Source organism: Micropterus salmoides, unplaced genomic scaffold, assembly GCF_014851395.1.
Source record: "Micropterus salmoides isolate LMB-PRFRI ecotype aquatic unplaced genomic scaffold, ASM1485139v1 Ms_hic_scaffold_4, whole genome shotgun sequence".
NCBI lineage: Eukaryota > Metazoa > Chordata > Actinopteri > Centrarchiformes > Centrarchidae > Micropterus > Micropterus salmoides.
In genome coordinates this window covers 2,808,252-2,828,255 of record NW_024043372.1, presented here as the reverse complement: position 1 = coordinate 2,828,255, position 20,004 = coordinate 2,808,252, and the positions used below count along the sequence as shown (strand labels likewise).

Below are 20,004 nucleotides of genomic sequence, written 5' to 3'. Positions count from 1 at the left end.
CGTCACTAAAAAGTGTTTTGAATCAGACCTTTTGTTTCGCACAGGAAATAATAAATAATAATAATAATAATCTTTATTTGTAGAGCACTTTTCAAAAACAAGTTACAAAGTGCTTTAACAAGTGTAAAGAATAATACAAAAAAAACAAGATAAGAGCATGAAAAATTAATATAAAATTAGTGAAATACAATAAAATAAAAGGGATAAAATAAAGTTAAATAAGATCAGGAAAGGCTCTCCTATAAAAGTATGTTTTAAGAAGGGACTTAAAAGAGTTCACTGACTCAGCCGACCTGATTTCCTCGGGCAGGCTGTTCCAGAGCCTCGGGGCCCTGACAGCAAACGCTCTGTCCCCTTTAGTTTTCAGTCGAGACTCTGGAACAGACAACAGACCTCTGCCCGAGGATCTCAAGGTACGTGCTGGTGCGTATGGGACTAAAAGGTCAGAAATATAACAAGGCGAGAGGCCATGAAGAGCTTTAAAAGTGATCAATAGAATTTTAAAGTCAATTCTAAAACATACTGGGAGCCAGTGTAATGAAGCTAAAATAGGAGTAATGTGGTCATATTTCTTTGTTCTGGTTAAAAGCCTGGCAGCTGAGTTTCTATACAGTCTGGGGTCAATCAATAGATTTTTGGGTTAAACAGGTGAAAAGGCTGTTGCAATAATCCAGGCGTGATGAGATGAAGGCGTGTAAAATGGTCTCGGTGTCCTTAAAAGTTAACATACATCGAATTTTTGCTATATTTCTAAGATAATAACAAGCTTTGTGGTGTGCTGCTCGAAATTTTAATTACTATCAAAGACACCAAGGTTCTTTGCAACAGGCTTAATGTGATTTACTAGGGAACCAGCAGATCGCAGTATTTGATCTGCTGGGACCCAATGACCAGGATTTCTGTTCAGCTGGAGGAAATTATTTGACATCCATTTTATAACTTCACAAAGGCATTCCAGGGTCTGTGGATCTGACGGGCAAGTATATTTGTGTGTCATCAGCATAAATATGAAAAGAAATACCATGTTTATGGATAATATGTCCAAGGGGAAGCAGATACAAGGAAAACAAAATGGTTCCTAAGACCGACCCCTGAGGCACACCATATTTAACTGGACAGAACGAAGAGACATAGTTGTTTACAGACACGCAAAACTTCCTATTTGACAGGTAGGATGAAAACCATTCTAGGGCAGTACCAGAGATCCCCACCCAGTTCCTCAGTCTGTCTAACATGATGTTGTGATCAATGGTGTCAGAAGCAGCGCTGAGGTCCAGGAGTACCAGGACTGAGCACATGCCTTCATCAGCAGACATTAAAAGGTCATTGGTGACTTTAAGCAGGGCAGTCTCAGTGCTGTGGTACTTCCTAGAACCAGACTGAAACTTTTCAAATCTTTTGTTATTTTCCATTACAGTGAGCAGCTGTTTGGACACAATTCTTTCTAGAATCTTTGCAATAAAAGATTTTGGGAGAAGAGGGAGGGATCTAAACCAGGTTTCTTTAAAAGTGGGTTCACGCAAGCCGTTTTAAAATAATCAGGGACACAACCAGTAGATAGGGAGCTGTTGAAAACAGAGATCAAATGGGGCCCAACAGAATCTATTACTTTCAGTAAAAACTTTGTAGGTATTACATCAAGTGGGCTGGAGGACACTCTCATTTGTGATACTGTTTTTAAAAGCTCAGGCAAGTTGATGGGATAAAACTCGTTAAAACTCTCTTGTTGCTGGTGAGGAACCTCTGAGTAAGAGGCCACGGGGGTAATAGAGGCTCTGATTGACACCACCTTATTGGTAAAAATAAGATAAAAACAATTCACAGTCATCATTACTTCCAGCTGAGGCACAAGGAGGGGTTAGGCTTTACCAGCTGATCCACAGTCTTAAACAGAAACCTGGGATTGTGTTTATTTGTATTAATGAGTTCAGAAAAATAGTGGAAATGGACACCAGTGTCCTAGGTGAAAGCCCAATTTCTGTTTTACTTGGGTTTTTCTGTTATTTATAGTAGGCCTACTTTTAGCATTGAACTATGATGCAAAAGGCTGCCATGTGCATTGGTGCCAGATGCTGAAGGATGTAACAAAGTGAACTGGGAATGAGAACGGGCTGGATGCAACATTAGAAAATGGCACTTTTGGATTGATATTACTTCACTGGATCACGTTTTTCATTATTGGTTAATCTTCCAGTTATTTTTTGTTTCTCTATAAAATGTGAAAATTGTGAAAAATGCAACCGGCGTCACATATGGATGTATGGTCAATACCCATTGGCGTGTACTGACTCTGTAGCGTCGTTTATGAAGACTAAAGGTGGGTGTATAATATATAACAGTACAGTCTGAGTAAGGAGGTGGTTGGATTGCGCGGGTGGGCCAGAAATTGGACTTTCAACCAAGAGACTAGTGTTTGTTTCCAATGTGAAACAAAAAGTCAACCTTGATTGATTTATTCCTTATTCCACACAAGTAACATAACTTAAGTGACATAAGTATTTTAAGCCAAATCATGAAGTTTTCCTAAACCCAACAAAATTACAACGTGAAACATTTTCCATTTCACAAAGTTTAGTAGTTTAATTTTGAAAGTCTAACCCAACGTTGCATATTTAAAGTTGCTAACTTGACCACGAAGCTCTATACATTGAAAACAACACTTCAGGATACCCAGGGTGTTAAAAAGTGACACCAAGGGGTCTTGACCAAGTGTTGGCGAGTTGGGAGTGAAAATGTGTTGAAAAATGTCCATCACAGCTTCCCAGAGTCCAAAATTATATCTTCTGATGTCTCGTTTTGTCCGATCAACAGGCCAAAGACAGAAGAAAACAGCAGACACCAAAGATTGGTTGAAATATTTGATTGAAAAGTTATTTACTGTTGATTTATTTTCAATTGATTGATTGACTATTCCAGTGGTTAGTCTATCAATTCCATAAAGCCTGGTATTCCAGTGGCACTTCACTACAAGGCTAACCTGTATTATTAATGGTTGATAATAATGAAATCAACTTTTGCTGGGGTGGGGGGCATGAACCTTTTTTGGCTTTTGAAGGGGGACCTGACAGAAAAAGTTTGAGAACCACTGGACGAATCAGTTCATCGACCTTTCATTTCAGCTCTTAAGCAGTTAAACATGTAGTTAAACATGTGACAGTGCTGTACAGAATATGTTTTTTTATAACTGAAAGTATTTTAGGGTGAAATAGTTTAAATAGCTCTCATTAAATTAAACATTTTTGTCCTCAGATAAGACACAAATAAGAACAAACACTTACAGTAACGACACACAGGATCTATTCATAGCATAGAAGGGCTATGTCTAATTCTTGGCAGTCCTCATCATAATATTTACTTCCAGTGAGGCTGTGGATTAAAGGGTTAGTGCCCTCAACGCCTCTATGTGCAGGAAGAAACTAAACACTCAGCAAATCTGGTGGTGGGTGTGTTCAGACCGAAAATAACACTGAGTTAAAATCCAATGCAAGGCTTGTTTCAGTTATACCGATGTAGCTGGACCATTCAAAGATTGCGGCATCCTAAAACTGACAGATTTACAATAAAGGGGTGGAGCGGTTTGATGAAACACTTCAGTGAAGGCTGTCCTTCCTCACTCTCATGAGAACATTCGAATGCTTTTTTGCTGCGTATATGTACCTGAAGGGTGGTAGAGTTTTCCACTTTAACGACTTCAGTTGGTTGTGTAAGGGTTAAAACTACACTTCTTCTTCAGCTAGGCCAATAATTCCGTTGGCTAGAAGTTGGCTAGTTAAAACGCAAGAAATCTCGTGCTATATCTCGCGAGACTAGCTAGGATGATGGTGCAGCAGAGTTTTGGGGTGTGGAGGAAGGTTTTCTTGCTGAAACTATATTGAAAGTTAGTTTCAATCTATGGTCAATCAATCCTGACCCAAAACAAAATTACAGTGATTATAAGAGCATTCAAGGAAAACACATTTAAACCAACAGCTATTTCAGCAGATCATTCAACTTACTTACCTGACCTTGTGTTTAAGTGTTTAACAACAGTATAATAGCTACAATATTATACAGATTTACAATGGTGATGTTACAGAGGTTTTTGTCCATTAGTAAGTAGATAGCAGTGTTTACATGGTACACATTGCTTATTACATGTCAAATGAAAATAAAAATTGTGTTAGACAATCAGACAAAAGGAAATGTACAAAATTTACTGGATAACTTATTGGTTAGTTAACTGATTATCCTTAATTTAAAAGTTAGTTTCTTTAGGGATGTCCCCTCATTTCTTGTAATTGGTATATCTTTTATCTTCACAAAACCTGCATCTTCTCTGAGGTGGGAGGTAGAGGTTGGAATTTTTTTTGGGATTCCTGTTGGATGGAAGTCAATTTCATTGAACATCATAGGACTGGAAGGTCAGCAGGAGCAGATCATAAATCATATTTTAATATGTAAATATGCATTTGTAATATTAATAAAAGCTATTTTCTGATTTATTAATGTATTTTTATCAGGAACTGGATGGGACAGGAGTCAAAATCCACTCCAGTGTCATCATCTAGTGAGAGCCCTGATCACCACCCCCAATAAAAAAGTTGTACACGCTGCAATGTGCCTGCAAATGTGGGAGACATATATTGTGATCAATACAAAGTAATATATTAAAAATCATCATCCTCTTTATAACTGCTCTGTTCCACTGTCACACAGACATTCATTGCTGACAGCTTCACTTCATCCTCAGTGTAAATGTACGGAAACAGCCTCTCAGTGAAAGTGTGTGTGAAGGTGTGTATGTGTGTGTTAGTATCAGGATCAGAGAACGACAGCTTTCCTCTGTTCCAGTCCAGATTCACTCTGATCCTCTGGGGCTTCTTCTGAACTCTGAGATCAATGGATGAAGCTGGTGGTGAGCGCACTGAGTATTTACTGCCAGAGAACCCCATTCTCCATAATCCAGACCATATGAGTCCCTTCCTCTGAACAGACTCTGCTGACACACCCAGTCCCCAGCCTGTACTGTCTCCAACCTCGACATCCCAGCTGTGAATCCCTGAGTTAAAGCCTTCAGAGCCAACAGCAATGGGAAAACTATCAAACCTCTCTGGATTGTCAGGAAGCTGCTGTCTCTCTCCTCCTCGTATTACACTGGTCAGATCTTCAGACAGGATTAGTTCTGGACCAGCAGTGTTTGGGTCCAGAATGAGAGGAGTGTAGGAGACCATGTCCTTCATCTTGTTCCAGATGTTGAAGGCCAGGTTGCCCAGGTGTTTGGCCTGGTCTATCAGAGCGCCTGAGGGCAGCTGTGGATCATCCAGCAGGGGGCGCTGCTGGACTCTTTCCACTGCAGCCTTGTAGTTGAGCAGGAATGAGACGTCTTCAGCTCTCAGCTCCTCCTCTGTGGCTCTGACTGTGTCTGAAAGAGCTGCTATCTCTCTGCTCAGAGCCTCCATCTTCTCCTTCATCATCTGACTCTTCTGCTCCTCTTCCTCCCTCAGTGCAGCCATCCTGGCCTCCTCTTCCTCCTCTAGAAACTGCTGAAGCTTCTTAAACTGCTCCTTAATCTGCCTCTCTGTGTGTCGGGCCTGGACCTTCATGTGTTCTGCTGTTTGATCAAACTCCTCTTTAACTTGTTCACAAACCTTTAACTTCTCCTTTAAGGGCTCCAGAGTTTCCTGAAGTTCCTTCTTGTGTTGTCGTGCAGCTTCATCGACGGGTCTGAATCTGTGCTTTCTGTGTTTTTCTGAATCTCTGCAGACGAGACACACTGGCTGCTGATGGTTCAGACAGAAGAGTTTGAGTTTCTCAGAGTGCAGACTGCAGAGAGCCTCTGAAGCTCTCTGATCTCTCTCCTGTAAGAAGGCCTCACACAGGTTCTTTAACGCCAGGTTTAAAGGTGGTTCTGACCTTGAAGATCTTCTCTTACAAACTGGACACTCAAGTGCTTGTTTCTGTCTCCACCAACTCTTCAGACAGACTTTACATAAGCTGTGGCTACATGACAGAAGAACAGGATCTCTGAAGACCTCCTGACAGACCGGACAGCAGAGATCCTCCTCTGATCTGGAAGCCATTTTGTCTCTGAAGCTGAAACCCAGCAGACAGAAAGTACAGTCAGTCATGGCTCCCCTCCCTCCTCTACTTTAATGTTATGTTTTTAGTCAAACTCACCTTCAGTGTGTGGAGCGTCAGCAGGTTGAAGCAGCAGTGTTGTAGTTTTCCACTTTTCTCTCCTGTAGCTGAACTCACTCAGAGGAAGTTGGTAGTTTGGTCTGAAGGTGAATCTGATCGTCTGTTTTTCACTCTGTGTCTCTCTGTAGTGAGGAAGGATAAGAAGCTGTTTCCTGGTTTGTGTCAGGTGAGGGGTTGAGCTTTGTCAGACCTCTGTTAAGAGCTGTTGCTTGAACTATAAAAGCAGGGCGTGCTTCATTCTACAACTGATCCACTGCTGGAAATGTAGACTGATAGCGTGCAGCAGGGTGTTTCTATTGTCAGTAATAGTTTCAATGTAGTGGAGGAGTAAAAAAAAAAATTGGTATCATAGAATATCATAGAACAAATGGGACCAAGACATGTGCTAGTTTTACTTGTTGTGATTTGTTCAATGTAACTGAGCTCTGAGTGCAAGACATACATATTTAACTGAATACCAATTCTTTCCAGGAAAAGGTGTGTAGATGTAGGGTGGGCCTGACACTAACGCTGTGAGTGTTGACTCATGAAAGTGCGACCATGCAGCAGCAGAGGTCAACAAGACCTCTGCTGAAGGCGTCACAGGCCAGATTTATGGAGTTGTTTAACACGAAACATATTTTTACAACAGGAACATTTGACTCACTGGCACAAGACCCTGATTACTCGGATGATTGAACACTTGCTCAACCTGCTCTCATCCGTGCCTCTTGGCAAACAGTCTTCACTCTGACCTGACATGCAGCTGCTTAGGCTCGGGATTGTGAGTCTTAAGCCATCATGTCCTGTCTCTCTGCTAATCATCTGTTAGCTCCTCAGCCTGTCCCTGTTTCCTGTTCCTCAGACATGGCTCATGAGTCTACCTTCTGTAGTTCCAGGCTAGCCTACAAGACACTCCCCCACACCCAAAGAAACTGGGACCTCATCAAAGTAGAGACTCCCGTACATACAGTTCTCTGCTTCATTTTTGTTGGACCATGCTTTGGAGCGAGCGAGCGAGCACACAAACTGTTAGCATTCAGTCAGCTAGCCTATCAGCTAGTTCTGGACCATTGTCATGCAGAATCTCGCCCTATAGCCACTTTCATCAAAGCCCTCCAGCAGGAAGAGTGGCTCCCAGCGTCATTGGGCTTCTTCACTGCCCCTCAGATTCACTAAGTCGTCGCTTTCCAGCTCCTTGTCCTCATTGTTGTCTAGTGACTTGCTGCACGGAGGCATGGAGATGAAGCTGCCTAGCATCTTAGAGTTGGAGTTACCCAACTATCGAGAGACTTTGTTGCCCTGTACCTCAGAGACTAAGCTTGTCAGCTTCACAGATAGTTTGTTCTCCAGTCCTGAGATTCAGCTGATCAGCACCCTAGAGACAGAGCTGTCCCACCTATCCAGAGGCTGAGCTGGCAAGTGACACAGAGCCAAAGTTGTCTAGTGCCACAGACACTTTGCTGGATAGCTCTACGGAGATGCTCCTGTCCAGCTCTCCCAAAATTTGGCTGATCAGCCTCCCAGAGACTATGTTGTCCAGCTCCACAATGACTCACCAGGCCAGCTACATTGAGATTTAGCTCTCTAGGTCTTCAGAGACTTTGTCACCAAGGTCCCTAGAGACTTTGGTTGGCGTCACCAACTCCTGGCTCCTGCCTAATACCCTGTCTGCAGTCTGGCCGACACCTGTTCCCGATTCTACATTTGCAACCCCGCCGACTCCTCCTTGTCTACGGTTGGCAACTCGACCAGCCAAGAGTCCTGTTCTCACTTAGCTGGAGCAACACCCTGTCCCTGCAGAGCTGCAAATTACACCATCCCATGAGCCTGAATTTCTGCAGGCATCAGGCCCCGAACAGCAGTAACTCCCCGCTCCTGAGCAAGAGCGGTTTCCAGAACTGCAGCCCCTCTGACTCTGTTGAGCTGTAGCAGCCTCTTGACCCTGCTGAGTTACAACTATGTTCTGATTCCAGTTGAGCTGCATTTGAATTTGATCTCGGTGCCGCAGCCATTCTCTGCCCTAGAACTGCAGCAAATCCCTACTCCTTAGCCAAAGTGGATTCCTGACTCTGCTGAGCTGTAGCGACCTCCTTCCCTTGTCATTGAACTGCCGACACGCCCCGTCCTTGCTGAACATCTGCAGTCTTCTGTCACCGTACTGCAACAATGTCCTGCTGCTGGGTTGGTGGTTGAATTGGCTTCTAAACTGAAGTAAATCTCTGACGCTGCCAAGCTGTGTGAGTCTGTGTCTGGTAAGAATATACACTATATTGCCAAACGTTTTGGCTCGCAGTCTCTGCTCTAAATCATCCCAAAGGTGTTCTGTCAGGTTGAGGTCAGGACTCTGTGCAGGCCAGTCAAGTTCCACAACACCAAGTTCCCTCCTCCATGTCTTTATGGACCTTGCTTTGTGCACTGGTGCACAGTCATGTTGGAACAGGAAGGGGCCATCCCCAAACTGTTTCCACAAAGGGATCATGAAATTGTCTAAAATGTCTTGGTATGCTGAAGCGTTAACAGTTCCTTTCACTCAAACTAAGGGGCCAAGCCCAACGCCTGAAAAACAACCCATACCATGATGCCCCCTCCACCAAACGTTACACTTGGCACAATGCAGTCAGGCAAATACCGTTCTTCCAGCAACCACCAAACCCAGACTCGTCCATTGGATTGCCAGGCATAGAAGCGTGATTCGTCACTCCACTGCTAGTGGACTAGTGTCCAGTGGCGCTGTGCTTTACACCACTGCATCTGACGCTTTGCATTGCACTTGGTGATGTAAGGCATGTATGCAGCTGCTCGGCCGTGGAAACCCGTTCCATTGACTTCTCTACGCACTGTGCTTGAGCTAATCCGAAGACCATATGACATTTGGAGGTCTGTAGCTATTGACTATTTTCTTGAGCAGAAATTTGCCGACTTCTGCGCACTGTGCGCCTCAGCATGCGCTGACCCCGCTTTGTGATTTTATGTAGCCTACCACTTCATGGCTGACTTTCTGTTGTTCCCAATTTCTTCCACTTTGTTAAAATACCACTAACAGTTGACTGTGGAATATTTACTAGTTAGTATAAATTTCACAAATAGACTTGCACAGGTGGCAACCTATCACGGTACCACGCTTGAATTCAATGAGCTCCTGAGAGCAGCCCATTCTTTCACAAATGTTTGTAGAAGCAGGTGCTTGATTTTATACACCTGTGGCCATGAAAGTGATTGGAACACCCGGGGCGAGTTCAGTGTAGAGAAAACGTAGCAAAACATTTTTTCAACTGAAACGGTGGTTCCCTGAACACCCTGCTGTGCAAGCGGACTGAATTTTCCTGCCTTTTTAACATCATTGTGTTACATCATCTTTACACAAATTTTACACAAATGTGTCGCAGCTGATTGGGAGAGACATGCCCACCAAACGGGAGAAAACATACCCCGAAGCCTATTGCAGAACGTTGCGCAACGTTGCAAGGAAACATGTCGTTCAGTCCGAAAATGTTGCACACGCGAAACGTTTTGAGATTAAACTCGCCCCTGAATAAAATGATTCAGAGGGGTGTCCTAAAAACTTTTGGCAATAAAAGTGTAGCAAAGTGTGAAAAAATAAATGGTTAAATGCAGGAATTAATTTGCTTAGCAGCATTGTGTAACTTTGATTGGAAACCAGCAGCTAGCTTGCTTTATTGAATTATATAATAATTATGTTGGCGTCACATTATTTACACAGAATATTGGATTTTAAAAGTATTAATCATCCAGCATGGGCTAAGTAAAATCTGAACCAATATTAAATCAATGATTTTTATAACCAGCAGTGTTCACCATTATTTTGCTCATTTGGATTATTTACTCATAAATGTTTACAATCTGTAATCAATTTAAACACAGATATAATGAATTCTCAGCTCCAGGGTTACCATTTAAAAAATGAGCACAATAAACAAATACTATGACAGTATTTGTAATGTCAGACTTTTCCAGGAGGATTCTTTTCATAGGACTGGTTTCCCACAGATTTGGTTCTCACACATCCAAACTCACAGACGCACAAGCGGAAGCATGTGGAAACATTTAGAGCTGGCAGCTTCAAATCACCGTGTCCCGCGTCACCCCTGAACACCACCCTGAGAGGGCTTTGAACCCGGTCATAGGGGTCAGAGGTCGAATGTGAGGGGTGAGCGCCAGGATGGAGTCCAGGCCTCCCAGAAACAAGCAGCAGACTGGCAGAAAGCGCAAGCAACACACAACTTTATCATTACACTGTTTTATTTTCACATGTAGATCTTTAAATTTGACTTCATAAGAAAGTCTACTAGTGTCATTTCTTAAACTATAAATTATTGTGATTTATTAAAGTAAATAAAGCGTTTTTGTATTATAACTTCCTGAAAGGTAATCCGATTAGATACAATCTAATACAAACAAAGAAGATACAAACCCCTGTTACTCTGGGGGTCACTCTGTTATTGATAAAAGGATTAACGTAATTATCTGCTTATCAGATGTTTCTCCCCCAGGCGAAATCTCTCTGGAACAACACAGGAAGTGATGTGATGTAGTGTGAGCGGTTACAGTGACAGCAGGATCCACCACTCTGGTCCAGACTGAAATATCTCAAGTTACTGGAAGGACTTTTTGTCTAAAGAGAATGAATCCTACTGACTTTAGTGATCCCCCAACTTTTCATCAAGCACCATCATCAGGTCAACATCCTCAGAGCTGCTGACCCGGCTGTCGACACATACTGTGCATTTACAAGCTGCTTGGATGGTCCCATCCCTGAGTTGAATGCACCATAAGTCTTGATCAGTTTTGAAAGGTGACCTGAAAGAAGGAAATAAGGAACAATAGATCAACAACAGCTCCTGTGTTTCATTAGTTTAGTTACCTTGGATCTGGGAATTTGTCTTTCAGATATTTCCTGACATTTTATTGATCAATAAATCAAGAAAATAATGAATCGATAACCAAAATGATTAGTTGCAGCCCTGATGCAATAAGAATGAAGCTGAGTCTAATCTGGTGACCCGGTCCGTCACAGCTCATTTATTACTCGTGTGCAGAGGACCAAGATGAACTGTGCCGCCATTTTAGTGTGGCGGAGATGAAACTCCAGGTCGACAGTTGCACATGTTTCAACCAGATGGAGTTATATCAAGAATGTTTCTGTCCGTCAAATGTGGTCGTTCGACTCAGAGAGTATTCTGACACTTCTCTGGGGGTAAAGCAGTTGACTTTTTGGCTTCTTCTAACCATGTGTCAAAACAACCCAATCAAAATCCTGTCAAGTATTTTGTAAAGATGTTTCTCATTGGCTAACTACACAAACCTAACTTCTCACCACGAGGGTTGAAAGGTCAAACATCCTTAACCTTTTGTCTGTCTTTCTCACAACTCATATCACTTCTTCTTTTCTCTCTGTCTGTTTCTCATCCGCATTGTGTTTCTCTTTGTTGCTCCCTCTGAAAACTGAATCGCTACGACAGCGTATTCAGGACATTGTAGGTTTAAAACAACAAAACCCAGGGATTTGAGGGGGGTAATATTCTGAGAAGAAACTGCAGTGCAGAAACTTGCTGCGTTCAGTTCAAAGTGACCCAATGCAGATTTTCTTTGCTTATAAGTGACTCAGATCTGATTGTTTTATAACAGTGTGAACAGCCCAGGTCTCGATTTATTCCAGTTTGGCTTTGGGCCACTTTCATATGTAGTTTAAATCTGATACAGGTTGGATTTTTTTTAAATACGACCTCTGGAAAGTCAGATCTGAGTTCATGCGACTCTGAAACCTGCCCTCGCTCCTTCTCTTCTCTCAGCACTCTCCAATGTGGAAAAGCTACACCAATATTTATGTTTGTCCTCGCTGTCCATCACTGTCTGTTTCTGACTGTTATCCTTCCTCTGAACAAAGAGTTTTCCTTTTTATCTGGAGCATCAGAAACTTTTCTTGGACATTTCTTAGGCCATCCTCCTCTCAGCTGCAAAGAGAGAGAGAGCTGCATCATTTCCATTCAGTTTCAATTCATGCGGCTTTATTGGCACGACTGCATACAATACTGTTCTCCAGCACAGGAACGTCGCCACAGACTCCAGATTTAAAACTCTGTTATACTTCAAATACGTAGACATTTACCTGGCAGTGAGAGGCTTAATGAGCAAGGTGTGAACTTGTTTGGTGTTTTGAAATTTATGAGAAAATAGAAAGTGCTATTTTTCATTTTGCTTGTGTTGTTAAAGGCTCTGTACTGTAGAAAAAGTGGGTTATGCAGATGTAAATAACAACAGCCATCACATGTAAACTAGTTTCACCAACCAGTATTGTGAGACACTTTCATCTGTTCAAACAGCAAAAGCATAAAAAAGAGAAAGAACTGCAGACATCTATAAATGACTAAGATGTGACACACGCTTTCAGTGGTTTTGTTGCAGTCCCTCTCATCTGTCTGAAAGATCACCTCTTCTCCTGTCTGCACAAAAACCTGAAAGTGCAATTTTTGCTCATAAATTTACTACTTTTTTTTCTACCGCACTTCCCTGACTCCGTAATTTTTAAAAATCTACAATGGCCCCAATACGCCGTCGTAGAATCTCTCTCCGTCTTTTCATCTATCGCATTATAGAAACCTGATCTGCAAACAAAAAGGAAGGTGTTACCAAAGGACGCAAGAAGAAGAAGGCAAAGAAAACCAAGTAACAAGTGTCTCAAAACGATCAAAACTTTTTCAATTAATTCAGTTATAGTCAAGGGCAACTGGACGTGATTGAAGATACTTAGATAGAGATAAGATACTAACAACTTACTTGATTTTAACATTATTCTTGGATAACTGTGACTTGAATGGCTGAGAATCTTCACAAACACATAATTCATATGAAAATAATTTAGGGGCCCTGATCACCTTGCCAAATCATGTCTATTAAAAAGTTAATGCCTTTCCCGAGGAATGCAAAAGTTACTCTGGATCATCCACAGACCTCACAGTTTTCATACGGACTACTGCTCTAATAAGATCTGTTGACAGTGGCGTTTGTGTAACATCATATTCAGCTGACAGCAAGTTTCACAGGTGGAAAAACCTTAAAACCTCAGCACATGAAACAAAAAGTGACACCATGAAACCACATGGGGTAAAGTGAGAAAAGATAGCACAGTGAGTCCTGGCATGCACTCAACAAACAAACAAACAAACACCGGTGTTCCCGAAGAAAGAGCTGAAATCTTACCCCAGAGCTGTCGCCTCCATCACCCCACCTCTCACAGGAGTTACAGACCTAAAGACTAATTTATTTATCTGCTGCGAATGCACACAAACACTTTATTTCAAACAGCACATGCACATTGCGTAGATACCACACAACCCATGTCTCTGCTGAACTGGTTGGTGCAATGTAGTTTTATACTGATAGACAATTAGTATTTTTACTGCTTATATTTATATTTACATTATTTATTATATAGTTAATTTTTTATCCTTCTTTTATTGATGCTGCTGGTCACTGAGAGCTGCCAAACTAATTTTCGTTGTACGTCTACAATAATAATTAAAGTGTCTTATGTCTTATGTGAAAAAAGAAAAGAGAGAGATAATTAAAATAATTTCCTTTAGAAGTCTGACTAAGTTTCTTTCCATTCAAAGCCAAATTAAAGACACCGTGAAATGAAAAGAACATTAACAAGGTTTAATCCTGTGTCTCTTCATTTATCTCTTGTTACATATCAAATGTAAAAATATTTTTAATTTGATTTTTCAGTGACCGCTGCATGTGGGAAGCTTTAGTATATCTAGTATTATCTTAGGAAGGTGTCTGTGTTTGGATTTCAGTTGGGAACAACTTTCTTTAAATGTCCAAAGAATGTGATCTAATGAGGTCCAGTTTATTCATTAATGTTTATCCTCCTTATCTAAGTCACAAAACTGAGACTTCTGTTTCACTACCAGCCGAGGAGAAATCGAGTCGCTGACCGGCTGCACGTATAAACAGATTTACAGTAACCGGGTTACCTAAATCCATGAAAACACCCTGATTAAAACAAAGATATTATACAATCTTTGACGTATATCGTCCCATGTAATTGTTTTACAAAATGATCCCCAAACAGACGCCTAAAGAATCGACTCTGAACACAGATAGCATTAATAAAAAAGCAAAAGGTGGATTAGGCCTGGCCAGGCTGGAATCAAGAAATCAACCAACTTTTATTTCAATACAGATAATCTGTCATTTGAGTTTAATCTTTTATATTTTTGAGTTCTCTGAATCTCTCCATGACGCTCAATATCTCCCACCTGTTGTCCCAATTAGCCAATTAGGACACGGCCCTGAATGAGTGCATAAAAAAAGTCCAACTCGGGTTTTGTTTCCCCATTTGAACCCTGATGAAGATCTGCTGAGGTCTGACTCATGAACATGTAGCTGATAAAAACAAAACTCTGAACTCCTGACATTTGCTCTTCAGCACATATTTAGAAACAACGGGGTTTTTGTGCTGAAGGTGAACAGATGGTTTGAGGTTGTTGAAGCAGAGCAGGTGAGCCGGCCAGTCCCGACACGGCCAGCTGATCTCACATTATCTGAAGAGTGAACGCATGGGTGTGTTTGTGAAACTACAAATCAAGTCTATTTTCTGTTTGCAATAAATGAAACAGACCTTTCTGATCAAAAGCCAACTCCCTGTTTCTTTCGTTCTTACTTCACCCACAGTCTGAAATAACCTCTGACACACTCAAATGCACAGTCACATGTTTGTTTGTTTCATTTTATCTTCTGTTTGCTGAGTTCCTTGTGAACCCTGGGATTGTGAAATGTGTCTTGAGTAAACTCGACTATTTATACAGCAGAGCAGAACCACTGAGAAATGGTTCACAATGTGCCCGCAGATATTTACCCGACGTAATGACAGAGCATTACTCTCATGTGTCGAAACATCTTCCAAAAAACCTTTTGGTAAACGGCGTTCCATCCACAGGATGTTCGATCAATCGACAAGTTAGAGTCACAGATAGGGGGAATACAAACACCCCCTGCACATAATAGACTTTCACAGTAACTAAGTGAGGAAATTAAACATGTGTGTGTGATGTTTAGTTGTTTAGCGGACAGAACATGAGAGGGACAGATTAACCTCTTCCCTCCTCTGGGCTGAGGTCAACGTTAAGTGAGCTTTAACAGCCCAGGGTCACGGATCTAGACAAAGAGGGAGACCTCACAGGATTTAAAGTCATTTAAACTATCATTTATTTTTAACTACGACAACCTATGAGAACCTATGTGTGGTGATGTGAAGGCAAACCAAAAAGGTGGGTGGTGATGCTGAGGCACAATAACCAGGGCCCAGCTTGTCCAGGTTCAAGACATCAGGTTAGGCTCCGCCCACCTCTCTCTGCAGGGAGAAAAAACAAGATAGCAGGAGCAGCACTGCTACATAATCAAAAGAGTTGGGTACTTTCCTGAAGGTTAATACAGAACTTTTTGATTACCAGCACTTGGACCCTTCTACTCAAGTAAACAAAACAATACTACACTGTAAAAGGTCCTGCATTGGAAATTCTACTGTACTTGAGTGCTTAATGTTACAAGCATAATGTACTGTAAAGTATAAAAAGTAAAAGTGCTCACTATGCAAAATGGTTGCTTTAATAGACAGTAAAATTACAAATCCTTCAAGGTTGTGTGAGGGTCTGTGGGGCCACTAATCTGTAATTTTGCATCATATTTAAAATGTTGATCAAATATCATGACAAAGTAACTGCAGCATTTAAATAACCTGTAGTACCTGTAGTGGCTTTGATTAAATACAGTTTGATTTGGAGATAATGTGGATATACATAAGGTTTTGGCTGTTAAACACAACGTTGTGTCATCTTTAAGATCCCTTAAATGTATTTTACAGGAGTACACATACAGTGAAACATGATCATTAGAGTCATGTCTAATATTCTCTCTCTGTTAGCTCTGTGTTTGGTCTCCACCAGCTCCTGATGGAAATACCTTTAGCTGCTAAATGCTCCACCATGTTCACCAGCTCTAACTGTGTCTGTCTGCTGTTAGTATTTTCTTCTGCAACTGCAAACAAAGCTGAAGAGAGCGCCGGGAGTGAATCAACACAGCTGCAGATTATAGAACCTAAACAATGAGCTGAAAGATGCATGAGCTGAGAGTGGGCTCAGCACTATGAGCAACAACTTTCACAAATAAATAGTCATGTAAGGCATTGTTGATTTAAAAAGTATTGATTGTAGCCGGTGACAAATTCAAACCTAACACCACATCTTCCTGCAAAAGCTACGATGTAGCAGCAGTAGCAAGTTCCCCCTGCACAAAAGTTCCTTCCTTTGACCTGGGCACCTGCCAGCTGCGCTAAATCATCGAGACCCGACCACAATGTGGGCACAATCAAGATGAAGAGACCGCGTATTAATACCAGGTGTAAATGCAAAATGCCAATATTCAGGTAATACAGATCACAGGTCACCACCAGGTGTAAATGGGGCCCAAATGAAAACTACAAAGTTTAGAGCTGTGGTTTCTTCTTTTTAACTATTGTGGTATCACATTTCGATAAATGAGACGCACCGTGAGCTGTTTCCAGAGAGCTGCCGACAGCGTGAAGTACCTCACAGACACTCTTCCTTGAGGTTTCACGCTTCTTCTGTGAACAAAGTCCGGGCTTTTTCTCATCGGTGAGGTTTGAGCTAGAGGATGTTTGCACCGTGGTGGGCTTGATGGTGGATTTCCCCCCTCATCTTCACACTCTCATCAGTTCATCAGAAGAAAAACAAGTGCAGGAGGAAATCGATGTAGCAGCAGACTTCAGATTATCTGCTCTAACAGCTGACAGGGAAATACCTGACAGGAAATCTTTCTTTGTGTCTGCAGTCATTTCTTTTTAGCTGACGCTTTAATCCAAAGCAATTTACAGTAAATTACAGAACTTGCAAGAATCATGCAAGTACATCATAATTTTGACAAGTTCAGGTTACTTAGTGTATTGATTCACAACCAACATTCCCATCAGCCTCAGCTGTACCTTGTGTTTAGTGCTAATTAGAAAATGCTAGCATGCTAACGCGCTTAATTAAGATGGTGAACTTGGTAAACATTATATCTGCTAAACATTAGCATGTTAGCATGCTGATGTTAGCGTTTAGTTTAAAGCACCGCTGTTCATAAATACAGCCTCACAAAGCTGCTAGCATGGCTGTAAACTCTTCTTGTTAAACAAAGTAATCAATATAAAGCAGATCTGTAACTGCAGGTTAATGACAATCGAGATGATATCATGTTAAAGTACAATTTTTATGATTGTAAACTTTGTCATATACTGATTAAAAAACATATTGTGTCGATAAAAAGACCTTGGATTTATTTTTGGTAATGTCCAGAAAACTGATGCATCAAACCACTTCTCTGCAATTTCTGATGCACAACTAAAATATTTATTTTCGTTCCAACTCAGTTAATATTTGAGAGGATGATGAAAAGGGTCCCTAATGCATCTGTAAATCTGAATCGCAGTACTGCAAGGCTTCCTCTGCTCTCTCCTCGGGTTGAACTTGGAGGAACCTCCACTCTTGTGGTTGTTTTTTATAGTTTGTTTTCTAGAAGCCATTTGTTAGCGGTCATTGATAAATGTGGGTCAACAGGCCGCAACCACAGCAGCTTCCTGCCATGAACTTTGTTCTTAACAAAGCTTCAAGTCCGACTCGCAGCACAAACAAACTTCCTTCACAGAAGGAGCTTCTTGTTCCCAGTCTGAATCTGAAGTGTTGGTTCCTGTTCTGAAGAACTGCTGCATTTTATTTATTTAGTATTTAACCTGAATTTACAAGGAAAAGCTCACTGAGATGGAATCTTGCCAAGAGAGGCAGCAGAATTTAAAAGTAACACTGGCACACATATATTAAATGAACACTTTTGTTTTTGCCCCAATTCATCATGAGCTGAACTCAAAGACTTTCTCTATGTACACAAAAGGCCTTTTCTCTCAAATATTGTTCACAAGTCTGTCAAAATCTGTGTCAGTGAGCACTTCTCCTTTGCTGAGATAATCCATCCACCTCACAGGTGTGGCATATCAAGATGCTGATCAGACAGCATGGGGATTGCACAGGTGTGCCTTAGGCTGGCCACAATAAAAGGCCTTAGGCTGGCCACAATAAAAGGCCACTCCAAATCTCCACATACATTTTCCTCCCCCTGAAACAGTTAAACAAATTATTATTATTATTATTATAACCAAAAACCATAATTGTGCAGTTCATGTGACCATGAAAGATCTTTGAGTTCAGCTCCTGATGAATGGGGGCAAAAACAAAACTGTTGCATTAATAATTTTGTTCAGTTTATAAATAAATAAAACCTTTAAACTTTCTAAGGGTCGGTTTTTAGTACTTCCAAAGCTACAGAAGAGGTCGCTGCTGTTCGTCCCAACAAGACCTTCCTGCAACCAGTTTGCAAAATTTCTGGTGTTATTGGTTTTAGTGGTTATGACAGTGTCCTTTTATCTAAACTGAAATATCTCAACAACCATTGGAGAGATATGGATGACATGACATTTGGGGCAAACATTCATGTTCCCCTCAGGATGAACTGGATTAACTCTGGTGATCCTCCGGCTTTTCATCTTCAGGTCAAAGTTTCAATGTTGTGACAAAATACCTGCAGAACTGAACTGTAAAAGAGAAAAAACTTAATGTTAGAGAAAACAACACATGAAGTTTTCTGTTTTCTGCCACACGTGTCTTTGAGGTCTTGGACGTTTTTAAACATATTTTGTAAATAAGCTGTCACTCTGCGTGACCCAGAACTCATTCTGAATTATGACCCAAAACTTTAACAATGCATCAACTTGTCCAACAGAGACTCCAGAAATTTGGTATTACTGTCACAGTACTGTACTTAAGTACAATTTTAAGGTACTTGATTTCTATTTTCAGCTATTTTTATACCTTTACTCCACTACATTTATTTGAGAACTTTAGATACTGTGCAGATTCAGTGCAACAGTTTATGCATCAGTAGGGGTTAAGATAAGACTTTATTGATTGGAGGGGGACGGGGGTTCACAGGCTTCCCAGAAGTACCATTTATATAAAGATTTTGCTTTACCTGCTGCAACATTAAAGTGGTGAACAAAGTAATGTATTATTATTATAGTGTAATATTATGTACCATTCTGTATAATGACTACTTTTACTGCTGGTACTATCTCTTAATGCTCATACTTTTACTTGTAACAGAGTATTTCTACACTGTGGTAATGATCTGAGTACATCCACGGCTTCTTTTCTTGCTTCCAACTCATTTCCAGGTCACTGATGCTATTAAGGAACTTCCTTCCTACATTAGCTGTTCAATTAATTAAGAAGTGACGACACTGCAGTCAGATGTGTGTGTGTGGGGGGGGGCTTGTTTTACTGTATTCATGGGGTCCAAATTCTGGGATTCCACTATACTTGTGGGGTCCGACAGATTTGTGGGGACCAAAATGCTGGACCCCGCAGGTTTGAAGTGCTTTTTAAGGATCAAGTCTTCAGGTCAAGGGGTTGGGGAATGCATTGTATAAATGACAGGTCCCGACGAAGATAGTGCCACGAGGCTGTGTGTGTGAAGGACAGATTGAGAAACTGCAGTAAACAAACATCCTCAGAGTGAGAACAGCTGTGTGTTTGGACTCCATGTTTCCTTTATGCAGCTTCGCTCGTCCAGAACAGGATTGATTGCGCTTGTGTTTTCGCTGTATGTTGTTTGGCTCGTGACACACAGATCATCCCCTGAAAGAAAGAGACACACCCTGCTGAATCATTCCAGGCCAAGTCAACTGTGGATGATCCCCACAGAGCACAAACA

The 20,004-nt window shown here is 41.3% G+C and overlaps 1 protein-coding gene and 1 long non-coding RNA gene across 2 annotated transcripts; both read right to left on the bottom strand.

Annotated features, from left to right (window-relative positions):
* Window positions 1–1,891: 1,891 nt before the first annotated feature.
* On the bottom strand, window positions 1,892–10,211 carry LOC119886863 (nuclear factor 7, brain-like). The gene is made up of 2 exons (XM_038697836.1): window positions 6,157–10,211; window positions 1,892–6,072 (listed from the first exon to the last, which is right to left on the bottom strand). The coding sequence occupies exon 2, from the start codon at window positions 6,057–6,059 to the stop codon at window positions 4,647–4,649; it is 1,413 nt and encodes a 470-aa protein (XP_038553764.1). The 5' UTR covers window positions 6,060–6,072; window positions 6,157–10,211; the 3' UTR covers window positions 1,892–4,646.
* Window positions 10,212–10,401: 190 nt separating this feature from the next.
* On the bottom strand, window positions 10,402–15,584 carry LOC119886865. The gene is made up of 2 exons (XR_005441561.1): window positions 13,378–15,584; window positions 10,402–10,977 (listed from the first exon to the last, which is right to left on the bottom strand). It is a non-coding gene; the product is annotated as an uncharacterized LOC119886865 (long non-coding RNA).
* Between the last annotated feature and the right edge of the window lie 4,420 nt (window positions 15,585–20,004).

Excerpts from the sequence above, each read along its gene's own strand:
- LOC119886863 (XM_038697836.1), bottom strand. The coding sequence starts at position 6,059 with ATGGCTTCCAGATCAGAGGAGGATCTCTGCTGTCCGGTCTGTCAGGAG.